We start from the raw sequence: 14747 nt of genomic DNA, 5'->3' as shown, positions 1-14747 counted from the left end.
TGATTCGAAATGAATTCAAGTGTTGATGGTGCATCAATAGCACTCACAGTGTAGGTATGTGGCAAGCTATACATGATGTGTGTACATGTACAGGGTAGTTTATATGTCATGAACTGCAGTAGCTGTATGCTTACAATTTTTGTGTGGATGCAAAAGCTTTTTACAAAATATATATATATGTATATGTTGCATGTATGTTTAGTGTGTCACACATTGTGCATGAAGGCATTAAACTAAAGCAAATGTTTCTACTTTGGCTTTGATGAACATGGTATCATCTTTAACATACTTAGGATCGCGAAGCACTGACAGACTAGTAAATTTTGGAAATCCTGTGCCAGTGTTCATACTAGTTATCGGCCTCTGAAAATGTACTGTATTTGTGGACTGAAATGAATGTGTGATGCTATCAGCTTGGTTATACTGGTTGACAATGGTTATGCTGACTTTGTAATTAAATGGCCACTCAAGTAGGGAATCATACTCCCCCCTCATTATAACAAAGAAAATTGAGATGTGTGTTTTGTGTCCAGCACCATTACCATCAAGATAGACACAGAGACACATTTTGTATCCATCTGCTTCAGTGTAAAATGGGGGTGAGAAAATCAGCAATTCCTTTCCACAGTATTTTTGACTCAATTGAGGGATCGGCCATGTAAGTTTGCAGTTTGTAAATCCAGCTGCAATGTCTATACGCAATGCTCTCATGTCATATTGAAGCCTCCTCACTGCACTCTGAAGCTCGACCACAGTCACTTGTTGTATGTTCTTGTCTTGGATGATTTCTTCTACTTGTCTAACAACACTCTTGAGTTGGTCACTTATGGCATTTAGTTGAGATGTCATGTCCTAAGGGTGAATCAGTCAGTCACAAGTAAGGTATATCACTGAAGCAATACAAATATCCCAAGGGAAGCTATCAATAAAAGAAGGTGTAGGTGGTATACAACAGATCTTCAAAAATTTCATTCCAAAATTACTAGGAATTTTTTGCAGGTGCAGTGGTGTAAAGAGCCATCAATATATGCTCTCCAAATGTAAGACACTGATTGGAAATGATGTCTAAGCTCTGTTTTTAGTTTGCATCACCTTACAAGACTTACCATTGGTGAGTAGTGTAGATCTTGATTGCCACGGTGAATTGAGAACACTTCTTCACTAGATCCACTGTGTTGCTGTGTAGTAATGTGTGTCTGTGTTCTGTGCGGTCTAACAGAAAGGGCTATAGCTTACCTGTAAGTATTCATCAGATTGGGATTGTCCAGTGGATGATGAAATGTCAGACTCAGGCTGAATGAGTGAATATATACTTGCAACTTACATTTAGTGCCTCACCTGTACACCAAAAGGAGGTGAAGCAGCTCTATTCACATGATCACAAGCTGCAGAATGTTCCTTTAATATTAACACAATAAAGAATTCCTGTGCAGCACAAGGTGGGCACTTACAAATAAATCCTTGAACTCTCCTCCCCACTGACACCCATTATGTGGACACATCACCAGTAGCTTATCAATTTCTTCCTTCACAGCAATTACCTGCTGTACTGCCAGTTATAGTGTTAGTTGACACACTACGCATACCTCATTGTTTGGATCCAGCTCCAATGATTGCCTGCAAACATTTACAATTGTATATCTTTAATTTTCTTGTATAAAGCATACCACATGCACCTCCCCTCACATATTAACTTCCTGTATATACATAATGTAAAGACCTAAGTAATGCTATACACTTAGCCATATACAGTGGGCTAAAGCAGATGGTTATGACAAGCAGGTCACTTTGTCTGCACATATTTGATTGGAGACACCAACTGTGTGATGATCACTGCCAGGTCTATAGTGTGTATGACCACCTTATTATCATCAACTGATGGCAAAGTCATAAGCGCATAATATTATACCCATGGGAACTCTATAGTGGTTAAAGTGGTCACATTAAAGGAGAATGATGAAATTGTATAAATATTTCAAGTAATCTATATATAGTTATAATGAAAACCGCCACCTTTTTATAATGAAAGTGCAAACATCAATAATATTCCTACAAAGAATATGGTTTAGTGATCATACGGCACTCATGGCCGCAGCAACAATCACTATTTGGCAAATGTGATATATGCATGCAGTGGGTGAGGTGTCTGTACATATAATATAAGCTATGCATCTCTAGTAAGTGTGGACATCTGGCATACGTGGTAGATTGACTTGCACTAAATGTCTAACTTGCATGTTCTACACTACATGATAACTGCTGGCATGAGCAAAATGTGAGGGACATTTTGCGAAATTCCATGATGTACACAGTTACTATAATTGCCAGTTTTGTTGTTCTAGTATCATGACCGCAGTACTATGATGGTTCACAGTTGCATTTCAGAAGCTATCTAGTCACAGTACTGAATCTTCTGATTCAATAGCTACACTCAATCATGCATGCAATGTTGCTTTTTTAATGAAATAAAACTTATATTAATAGAGCTAGCTAGCTAGCTACAGCTACTGAGCTACAAAATTCGTATTTTGTATGCAATTGCAATTTGTAATTTAAACTACAGTACGTATACGTAGCTATGTTGGTCTCAGTGATTTGTGAAGACACCCAAACATAGACCAAGTATGTACGGCACCAGCTACATACAGGTATAGACTGTCAAGGAACCACATAACCATGGACGTAGACTCTGTACCAGATAGACTAGCTACGCCTACATCGCTGCATGCCGATAGATGTTGGTCGGCAGCCTCAGGCCTGCGAGGCAATCAGTTTTATCAGGGCACCCCAACGATCTAGGATCTAACTAACCTGTTTGTTTCCTCAAAACACTCTCTGCAGAATAACAATCTTTGGGTAGTTTGCACTGGATCCTTCAACACCAGCTGACAGTGGGAACACTGCAATCTATGGGGAACTTCTCCTCCGTTTTGAAGGTGCACCTGATAACCCGGCATGCTTCGCCTGCATACGTACACGACTCGTGAGTAAAGCTTCAAACTCACTGCACAATCCAATGTCGTTTCGTACGTGACTCTGAGCTATCTCCTCCGAGATGCGTAACTGTGAACTGATGACGCAACTGTTATAAATATAGTATCAAGTAGACCACATCCTTTTTGACCTTACTTACTGCATCAGGCATTTTTTTATTTTTTTTTGTGGGGGCACACGTACCTTGGACTTTAGTTCGCTTGGGCAATTTTTTTTTTTGGGCACACTGGACTTCGACACGATATATTTTTTCCGGATAATGTTGTGTACGTATCCCGGATACTGACGTGTTGGAAGGGCCAGAGTGTCTAATAGAAGATTGCCACATGGTTACCCACCAATTATGATGGATGATGTTATACTATCTGTGGTGCCCAAACAGAAATACCTTGGTCTGATATTTGATGAGCGTTTAACATGGTATTACCATGTCTCAAAAGTGTGTAAATCCATGTCATACTATCTGCATTTGCTTTGTAAACATCGGCATGTCCTTACAGATGACTTCTTGAAAACTCTTGCAGAAAGTTTAGTTTTTTCTCACTTGATCTATTGCCTGCCTGTGTGGGGTCCTTCATTGCCACATTGTTCATTTGAACGCATCAAACGTATGCAGAACCGTGCTGTCTGTTTGTGTAGATGTCTTCACAAGTATGACCATGTTAGTCATCATTACCACTCATTGAACTGGTTACCTTTTGAACTATTAGTCCGGTATCGCTCTCTTTGTGCTCTGCATAGAATGTTCAAGTACCAACGTTTACCATTAGATCCGGTAGTAAACACTCCTACCATACTAGAACTTCTGCAATTTTTGCTCAGCCGATGCGATATCGATTGTCTTTTGCACAAAAACATTTTAGATGTAAGTCAACTATGTGGTGGAATGCTTTACCTGAGGAAATGGTGATGGCAAGAGATTTTTCTGATGAACTGTTTTTATGTTTATTGTCAGTTACTTAATTGATTTTGTAATTATTTTCTGTATGTTTTGTGTTGTATTCTTGTGGTTGTATCATGTGTCATGTACTATAAACCATAATGTATGTGTGTTTGTAGTTTTTTGTTGTTGTGTGTACTCAACCAGGGAAGAACGGCTGGTGCCGACTGGTTTTGAGTTTAAATTATAAATCAATCGATCAAATCAATGTAGTCATCTTCATACCACCAATTGATGCGCTTGCAACCGGGATCAAGACTTAATCAAGTGATCAAGGAGTATTTTTGCAGTGAATCAAGCAATCAAGGCATCCGCAAAAGTGGCAATCAAGCACCTTTGGGCAACACGAGAATTTACTAAGCTTTTACGGTTGACGATCAAGAATCAAGGCTCTTGGAAATATGAAATCAAGTGATCAAGGCAATATTTTGGCGATCAAACTTTTTGATCCCGGTCGCGAGCGCATCAATTGGCGGTGTGGAAGTGACTACCCCTTGAACAACGAGGCCAACAACGATGTGTTCTCCGCCAGGCTGGCAGCCGCTAGAAAAGAAGAGCGAAAAAAATTGAGCCAGTTTAGAAGAACTCTTTTCTCCTGCCGTTTTTTTAGAAGGACTGTTCTTACCTTGTTTCTCTTACTGGCTGCCTCATCAACTGACAGACTGATTTGTCAGTGGCGTCTCGCATTACCTGGCAGCACAGCTATTCACAGGTATTGGTGAAACTGATTATGTGAGTGTGAAGTAGCTTGTGTTTTATTCTTGTGACACCGCTGTGTGTGTGTGTGTGTGTGTGTGTCTCTCTCTCTCGTTTTTGTGCTATAATGTAACTACTGTTTGTACCTCCTGCAAGGAAGAACGGCTTAGCCGATTGCATTGAGTTTAAACAATAATCAAATCTGTGCGTACATGTGCATGTGTATGTGCGTCACTATAGGTGTTATGAATTCTCTCATGGAAAAACGGCTCTGCCAAATGTGTTGAGTTTAAATTTTTTTAAATTCTGACATTAGATAAGGCCACTCCAAATAAATTCTCTGTTTCCCGTCCTGGACTCAGGCATATTTGCATGCGGGCAGGCAGTCCATTTCCATTATTTCATTATAAGATTGGCAGCTTTTCAAGCCATTACTGTATGCAAGCAAATTTTGACATAAGAAAAATTTGACGAATTCAGACTTCAGCAGATTTGACGAATAAAATGTTGACGAAAATCAAGAACTTGTAGGCAAAACCTGTACTTTTAAGGGCGCTTATAAACATTTGACGAATTTAAATTTGACGAATTAAACCGATTCGTCAAATTCGTCAAAATTTTTTGACGTCAAAATTTCCTTGCGTACGATATTTGCCTGGCACAACCATAAAAGCATGCTTAAGCTTGTTCCTTCCTTGTCAAGTTGAAAAAATAACACAAACGTGAAGTGTGTGCCAACTTGATAGCACTGCTGACACCGTTTCGAGATGGCTTTTACTGAGCCTGTCAGTATGCAAGAATAACTGGAAAATAATGGTAGAATACGAAGTAATGGAGGTTTTAGAGCTGACGGTAACCAGATGCGGGTGGTGGACGGGAAACAGAATTTATTTGGAGTGGCCTAACTTGTTTGTTTTTATCTGCTTTACCAGTTATAACTGAACAAGGGATGGTCACTACCTATGTATGGTCCTGTAAACCCATCTGTGACTGTGATCAAGATTTTTGTTCAACCTTGATTTCATCTCAGGAAAAGGAGACTAAGCTTAATTTACTGCTTTGCTAATACAAGCCACATGATTGCCTCTTTTAAGTCAGTAGAAACTAATGTCACAGTGTTGATCTCTTGACTGATTGCTGTCATGGATGGTTTTATAGGAGTATTATATATGTGTGAACAAGCAATTGTGCTTTTGATGGGTAGCGTAAGCAATCAATTACCGACACCCTTATTACCACAGAACACCCTTCCACTGTAAACATTCCTCAGGCACAAATTTTGGCAGTGGTATTCCCCTAGATATCGTCCTTCTGTGCCTTAAGTTTGATGTCAATAGCTTCCTTCCCTGACCAGTAACAGATGAAAAAGTGCAGAGTGGAAATAACCGATTACTGGAACAATAACTCGTTTACCGGAACTCACATACGCTTGCATGTTTCAATTACCGGAACAATATCTAATCACCAACAAAAGGTTATTCCTAAAGCCATCAAAATTTTGACAAAAATCCCACATAATTGTGAGTGCCTAATGGACATCTATGCAAAATTTTGGAACGTCAGAATGCATATTGTAGGAGTTACAATTTTTTTAGTAAAAATGTATGCACAAATTGCTTGATAATTGAACACACAATGATCATTTAACAGTTCTACAGTAACAAATAGTGAAACAACAAGCTCCCAACCAATTCTAGATCCTTTGCCATGCACTGTTCTTGATTTCTTGGTTTCAGATGTTTTGTAGGGATAGCATGGTGGCATACTTCACTTCCAGTGATGAAATTGATTACCCACGCTTCTTAACAGTTGGCCTGATGGTAGTACACTATTCTGGACTATATTCTCACCAACCTCTGTGTTCACCACAGCCGCCATGTCATCTATGAGCATGTCAGTTCAACTGTCATGTTCGATTGTAGCCGTATCATATTTATTCGTGGAAGTTTCATCGAGTCCTGGTCTTGACTATGGCTTGCCTTGTTTCTTTTATTGTTTGGTGACTAACATCGAAGCAGAAATCAACAGTAGAGGGGTTTACTCTCTCAAAGTGACGGAGAACAAATACCATTGATGGTGTAGGGTGAACTCGCATCCAAATACAGCTCCAAACCTACAGTGCAGAAGTCAGACAAACTGTAAACCTTTGTCCAGTCCGTTACCAGTAGAATTATAACCCTCAACAAACATAAAAAAAGTCTTTGTCAATCATCCCACTTCTTTGTACCACGGAACTCCACCATTTTTATTAGTGAAATGTCCGTCTGATAATTGAAGCATGTGTTTCCGGTAATTGAGTCAATCCGATAAATGATTGCTTACGCTATAATAGAGATGTTTTGGTCTTTGGACACTATGATATTTGTTGTATTGGAGATAACTTTGATTCATCCAGTTTTACGACTATGCTGCTGTGATCTATGGGCCTCATTATTAGGGTGATAATAACAGAGTTGAATCACTTAAACACAGAGCTAGTTAGTGACTTTCATCGTTATGAAAGACTCCATCGTTTACAACCACCCACCTTAGTATACAGAAAATTTAGAGAAGACGCGATCACCACGTATCAGATGTTTCATGGTAACATGCACCAATCCTTGCAGCTTACCAGATCCACCATTGTCCATTGACATTCAATTGTACAAGCATGCAGTGCATGAAAATTTGTGAAGAAATATTTTCTAAAAAATAATTGAACATTGGAATGCACTACCGAAACATGTTGTAATGGTTGACAATTTTAAGCAAGATTACTATAAAAATAAAATGTGACCATCTCAGCAAAAACCCAACTCAGCATTATTAGCAGTGTCCAAGGAATGGATCACTAAAGTTTCAGCCTTCTGTGGTGTGTAGTTTTGAAATTATAGCACTAGCCAGTAGGAAGAGTAAGATAATCGATTTGTACAGTGACTATACTAAAAATAAACTACAGGCACTTACATTCGCAGTCATAACTTCCGTTTGGATTAGTCTACAACATTGCAATTTGGCTTAAAATGTTCACCATGGATTAGTACATCAGCCAAGGTATAGTGTTAGTCCTGTAGATACTTGCGCATATGGATATGAAAGCAGTTTGGTAGAAGAAACGATGACGATCTTGTTTACGTTTACCGCATCGTAAACAAACGCATGTGACACGCATACCATTGAAGCGACAGAAACGAAACAAAGATTTGCGAACTCTCCACGAGCAGGCGAATAAGATGGTATATAGTTTTAGTCTTTCTTCTTTGAATACTGGCCCGATAAAAACTTGCGTACATTTTTCTTTGTAGCATGTGTAATTTTACAAATTATTTTAAATTTTGTTTTTCTCAATGTACGCATGCTTGTGTGAACAAGTCGGGTTTTTCCTGTCGTTTTTCTCAATATGCAAGTTTGTACCTGATAGCTAGTAGGTAGGTTAAGATTGTAATTTATTAGGTAAAATATTCCATATACGAGGGAGTCTGCTGGAATAGAAGCTGCTGCTGGAAACATTGGTATTTCTTTTGTGTTGCAGTTTATAGCTAGATCCTAATTGTGTGTTTCCTGAAGTGAATTTAATATAGTCAGTGATATTAAATGCATTTGTAGGGGCTTTAAGACTTTTGATATAAAACATTATGTCACAGATGTCCATTTGAGCTCACTAGTCAAGTAATCGAGATTTATAGTTGCTGGTATAGTTATTCAATATGTACTTTGTTGCACGATGCTGAAGTTGTTCTAGTTGTCTGATATCTTTTAATAGATATGGTTTCCATATAGTGTTGAACAAAACATTAATTGGGATCTAACCAGTGATATATATAGAGATGTTTCTTGGATATAGCAGATATGTTTGTTGAAAAGGAACGTCGTAATAAGCCTAACATCCTATAAGCCTTTGATATTATGTGTTGGTGGTGGGGTTCCTAGTCTAAATTTGATGAGATAATGATACCTAGATCTCTATGAGTATAGTCACTTTGGATATGACATGTCATGAATTGATATACAAACCATATACTATTTGTTTTTATACCAAGATATACAAAGGCCACCGCTAAAACATCAGGATGAAAAACAGTTCCTGGCATTGAGTGCAGTTAGGAGGCAAATTTATATTAACCACTGTCTTACAAACTTTAGCACAGATGATTGGGTGGATTGAATTGATGTCACTATAGTGTAAACCTTTCCACAGTAATATGAAAGTTAAATACAGATGTCACAAAGTTTTTAAGTATCCACACTTTGCATTCCCCTCTAATAAAATGGAAAGGGTTGGCGGAAGGTCATTTTAAGGTTGGTGGAAGATCAGTCTGTTCACTCCATTCATTTACTTTTAAGAGCAAGGCTCATAGCAGTACATTCCTCTCATGTTGCATGATTATTGAAATTCAATGCTATTCCACCTCATATCACATCTACACCTGGTCCAGATCTCGTGCTAGTTTCATTGTGCTATTAGAACTCTTTGTGCATGTGGTCACTAATACTCAGCATCACTTTTTGGCTGAAGGAAATGTAAAGAAGATCATTGTGGTTCATCACTGCTGGACCTTCAACATCCTGGATTTTCAGTTGATCTTGTGACAGTTGAAGTTGCATGCATTACAAAACTAAGCAATAAATGCCATCTACTGAAAACTACATATGCTGCATACTTAGCAGGCAGTTCATGTTTCCATCTCCTATTTGCACAGAATATTCAAGTCTCGGGCTTCAGCATCATGGGATGTAGTCAATTTGTTGATATAATTTATTTAGTTTTATACGTAGCTACAATTTAAATGTTTTTTGGCTCCAATTATTACTTTTTTACCAACGTGGTAACCCTCAGACTACTGAGATTCCTGACCCTTCACAATTATATTGTACATGTAAGTGTCAAATTATGACATCATGATTAAGTATTAACCACTGACTGGCCACTTATGCATATAGTGTGGGCTTGGTCAGTACTACAGTACCCATGATTTGTTGACATACATTCACCAGCAAATGTTCAAATTTATAGTACATTTTTTCAGTTGGACTCGGATGGTGTCACATTTGTTCTACACTCATTGCTATCATGTCCTACTCAATATGCCAGCACCCATGCAGGTAGCTAATATGCTGACAACCACACTTATTAACACAATAAAAATTGTTTTTACCAGCAAACCACGAAATATAAAATACACAATATACAACATAACAATGCCTTATAATTACCATAATTAGTTTGTAATCTGATTGAATGAGATAATAAATACCTGTGTCCCTTGCATGTGTGTGACCTGCTATTTCACTAGCACATAGTCTCCGTTAGCTTTCTCTACCATGGCTTTGATAAACATGGTGTCATCTTTAACGAAGCTGGGGTCTCCAAGGACAGAAAGCTTGGCAAACTTTGGGAAACCACTGCCAGTACTATTCATGCTAGTCTGTGGCCTCTGAAAATGTTCCAGTGGTTTGGCCTCAAAAAATGAGTAATGCTTTTATTTGGGTGATTTTGGTTGACTAGAGTAATGAAGACCTTGTAATCAAATGGCCACTGAAGAATGGCATTGTACTCTCCCTTCATTACAACAAAGAATACAGAAATGTGTGTTTTGTGTCCATCTCCATTCCCATCCAGATAAACACTGAGGCACATCTTGTAGCCATCTGCTTCAGTGTAAAATGGCGGGGAGAAAATCACTGGTGACTTACCAGATAAAACCTCTCTAATTTTTAGGCTCACTGTTGGTATCTTCCAAGTAAGCTTTTGATTTAAAAAATGTAGTGTTACTTATATGTGATGTCTTCATTTCATGTTGAATTCTTGCTATAGATCACTCAAGTTCAGTCACAGTTGCCTGCAAGACGGTATTTTCATTACCGACTGTGGTGAGCTGAGAAGTAAGCTCATCAAACTTCTCATGAAGGGTATTTAGTTCTGACAATATAAATGTAGTGTCCTACAAAGAAAACATTGTATATAAGCAGAGTATGTGCACAACACTATAAACAATACAAAGAAAGTTTTTAAAGTATCGAATAAGAATACTAACCAGACCCTTTTTTTTACATCATACATGACTATTCTATGAATTTTATAGGTAAATGGGTCCATACTCAAACCATTCAGTGCTTAAAATTAATAAAAAAGACCAAAGGGGTATGATGAAACTCTTATAATGAAACAATACAAACTTTTAAGGCCATTATTTTCTGATAAAGAGGTTATATGGGTTACCATTCAGACAACAAGTGGACTGTACCTGCACTGTTTACCATTAACTAATCTCTGTGGTGACAACATTACATTCAAACACTATACCACAATGCATGTCACAAACCTAAAGGTCATGTACATACGTAAGTGTACAGGTGTTAAGGACTATAACAATTTCTCAAATCAGTTATACTTACCACAGGTAGTTGAGGTGGATTATCCTTATCATGAACAGGTGAGCAAACTTCCTCGTTGGATCTGCTAAGTTGGCAAACACCAGCATCAACCTGTGTGTGGGTCAAAGAATTGTATGTACATTGAATGATAACTATATAGAGAAGTGCAGTATTTAATCATCTTTTCACAACCAATATGGAATCTGTTCATATATATAAACATCCCTTATATTTGAATTAGTCAATTTATACCATAGATCCTTGTGCCTTGTATCCTTCCCTAGCTAAGATGTGACCAAATTTTGATGAACCACGGCACAATATACTTTTAAGTTGAGGTGAGCACCAGCTACCATAGGGTTCAAATTGGCCAAAGGAAGCATAAGGGTAAATTACATGCCCCTGTGAGCTCTGGATACACTGCAATGACCTAAGGTAATAAATGCCACACCAAGTATATCTCATGTTTGCATAGATAACTAAGCCAATAACACATCTCGATAGTGAGTCACCCATGGCCAGTGTCTTGACAAGACCACCAGACTGCTACATGGCTTTTACACTACTACAAAAATCCATCTCCAGACAGTAGACCTGACAAGTTGTAAGAATGGAAATCCAAAATCGTTAGCCAGGTAGATAATGCAGCGACCCAAAATGGTCGGTTTCCAAAATGCACACATAATTCAGTACCTTAATTTAGACTTTCATGAGGATGTGCTCGTCTGGTGGGAGGTGTCTGAATACCATCACTATCAACACTACAAGGCTGGTGTGTTAGCATTATAAACTACCTTATAATAGCACATAATCCTCACCTGTACATCAGGTGGTGTAGTAGTTTTACACTCACATGTGGCAGAGTGTTCCTATAGCAACCATATCTCTACTAGGGTCAGTGTTTATAATTATCAACTAATTACAAGACATCTCTTGAACTGTCCTGTCCACTCACACCCAGTAATATGGTATGGACACTTCACTTGTAGTTTGTCAATCTCCCTCTTGACAGCTTTGTCACTGAATATCTGCTACAACAAGCAGTTATAATTATATTGTTGACCTGATGTTCCACTACATACCTCATCATTTGTATCCAGCCCCAAAGTTTCACTGTTACTATATGACAATAATGATTGATGATAAGCAGGTTATCTTATAAGGCATGCACATGCCTACATAAGCCAGTTCGATTAATGATGGGTCAATGTGTGTGTACCCATCTTCATGGCAACTGCAAAATATGTGTTCATTATTCTAATGATGTCATTACCTGATAAAGAATACTGGTCAGACAAACAAACATGTGACAAATTTTTTTTTAAAATTTAATAACTCCCAAGTTGTGTTACCAGGTTTATACTATTTGATTTTGCAGTTTAATAAATACAGTATGGCCCCGACTAAACATTGGGTGATCATGACTTGCAGTTCGAATCCTGGGGTTGGAGGGATTTTTTCCTTACTTTGACCACTTTTCTGTTATACCTTATCAGTCACTAAGTCAATTAAGCCACCAAGTCAAGTCATTAAGTCTAAGTCCTTGAAAAATTAGGTTAGGTAATCCTACAAACCTACTCAAGTTGGTGTGCAGGAGCAGTAATCAAATTATGGTACAATCTTTCTAATATCTAATAGTGTTTATTATTGCATGTTGCTGCTTGTGGGATTATGTGTAGCCACACCTATACTTATCAATTATTCAAGCAAGCTTGAAAGTTTAATTTAATATGAGTAAGTACATGCATGACTGCACATTTACTGTTTGCTACTGTTGGCAATCTTTGCTAAAATGAATGACTCACTGGTACCAACATTGTGTCCAACTGGGTCACCTAATTATGGGTCTCATCCAGATTACTATCCTTATCATAGATATTGACCCATGTTCTAATCACACGTACCCACATGCATGTGTGAATTCACACTGCTACTGATAATTATAGAGTCCATGCACATTACATAATGAAGCTGTGTAACAAACTACCAGAACTATACAGTAAGAGATATATCATTCGTACTGAACCAACTCCCTGAAAAAAATAAAGTGGCATGTTTGCCCCCTCCACTACGTATGATTTTGTTGTGCCAGAATAACATAGTAGCAAATTGACAACACCAGCTACAGACTGCAACTGATATGATAAAACAGTTGCCAGCTCACTTGTAAATTAAAACTGAGCCGGTAACTGAAGTTTCATATGCGTGATGCTTTAGCTTGCACTATACTGAGACATTGCAACTCACCCACGAGCTTTATCAAAGCATTCTTTTATTTCTTTACAAAATCTTAGTCCAGTTTCAGAAGTTTGTGTTGGATTATTCAACACCAGTTTGCAATAAGAACAGATCAATCCCTCACGGACTTTTCCACCATCATGTGGAAACACTCTGTATCCCGGCATTCGGTTTCTTTCTGCAGACGAGAGCGTCTAAGTAAACAATCGCTTGATTACGCAAGATAAGCACTTCTGTAATTCGTCGCCCTCGACTCCTCCCAGTGAAACCTTTCTGGTGTCTATATTATGACTTAATCTACTATAAATAGTACTAAGCCTAAGGGAGCGGCGGGTCAGCGGGCTGATCTTCACAAGAGGAGAGCGCCGCTAGACTTGCGGTTATACAGTTTACCATTGTTTGCATTCCCGTTTACATTGCAAGTAAGTCATTTCACTTATTTGACTTGAGCACTCACGTGCTGAGTGTATGAATCATTTGTTCATCCGAGTATGGAAAATTGGTGGAAAAACCTACAGTTTCTCATACAGTATGGGGATTCTTGACCAATAGACAGTCAATAGTCAGTTGAAAAGAAGAGCTTTGCTAAAGACTACAGTTGGGTAGCCATTTTGAAAACAAACTTCTCAAACCAAGTAAAGAATAGCTGCAATTCACAATTTTAGTGGGAGATTTAAAGGGATTCCCCAAAACAGCTCTAAAATATGTGGAGCAGGCTTGTTGTAATTACTTACCAGATTTAAGCATTACAATTACAATTACCCAAAATTTGGTAATGATTAGTAATCAATTATCTGTTTAATTACAATTTCTAACAGTAATTACTTGAAAAAATGGTAATGATTAGTAATCAATTACCATTACAATTACAACAAGCCTGATGTGGAGTTTGATGAAGTAAGGGAGCTACCCCTGACACTGTTAGCTTTATTAAAGATGCTTGAAATTTTATTAATAGAAGTAAAAAGTATCTGTGGCCGAATTTGACAAAACCAGGCTTCCACACATGTCCAGTTTTATGACTTTGAGAGATCATAACTCAACATAGGAATATGGCATCATCTTCAAATTTTGACCTGCGATGTTGTAATGTTGTGAAAACATTGTATGAAAATCTCAGGTTAATAGCATGCTGGCAGGTCACATTACAGTTGGTCAAAGTCAAGGAATGACGTGTGTGGAAGCCTGGTTTTGTCAAATTCGGTCAATCCGATCATCAAGATTGTTTAGCTGCACCCACTATAAGTATTTAACCCAACCTTAGTCTGTATAGATAATTTATTTTATAATGGGTGTTCTATTAGAGTGTTTCAATTTGGCAGGGTCTTATAAATATAATTTTGTCTACTTGTACAGTCATTAATTGCCATAGTTACATAAAGAAATGCTTCACACATGTACCACTGAAAATATTCTCAGATTCAATCTCATATCATTCAAAATTTGGAGAGTATGCTGCCAGACCATTCTGATACTCTTTGCTAACTAATTAAGGAGTATACTGGAGTACTATCCACCTTTGGAG

General features: G+C 38.0%; 1 protein-coding gene and 1 long non-coding RNA gene across 2 annotated transcripts; both read right to left on the bottom strand.

Annotated features, from left to right (window-relative positions):
- Positions 1-228: 228 nt before the first annotated feature.
- Positions 229-11340, bottom strand: LOC136266571 (TNF receptor-associated factor 5-like). Its single transcript, XM_066061574.1, has 8 exons — positions 11311-11340; positions 11006-11095; positions 10473-10551; positions 1452-1549; positions 1339-1398; positions 1237-1293; positions 1107-1178; positions 229-852 (listed from the first exon to the last, which is right to left on the bottom strand). The coding sequence occupies exons 1-8, from the start codon at positions 11338-11340 to the stop codon at positions 229-231; spliced, it is 1110 nt and encodes a 369-aa protein (XP_065917646.1).
- Positions 11341-11682: 342 nt separating this feature from the next.
- On the bottom strand, positions 11683-12014 carry LOC136266203 (uncharacterized). The gene is made up of 3 exons (XR_010705944.1): positions 11908-12014; positions 11803-11853; positions 11683-11753 (listed from the first exon to the last, which is right to left on the bottom strand). It is a non-coding gene; the product is annotated as an uncharacterized lncRNA (long non-coding RNA).
- Between the last annotated feature and the right edge of the window lie 2733 nt (positions 12015-14747).

This window comes from Dysidea avara, chromosome 9, assembly GCF_963678975.1.
Source record: "Dysidea avara chromosome 9, odDysAvar1.4, whole genome shotgun sequence".
Lineage (NCBI taxonomy): Eukaryota > Metazoa > Porifera > Demospongiae > Dictyoceratida > Dysideidae > Dysidea > Dysidea avara.
This window is presented reverse-complemented; position numbering and strand designations above follow the sequence as displayed.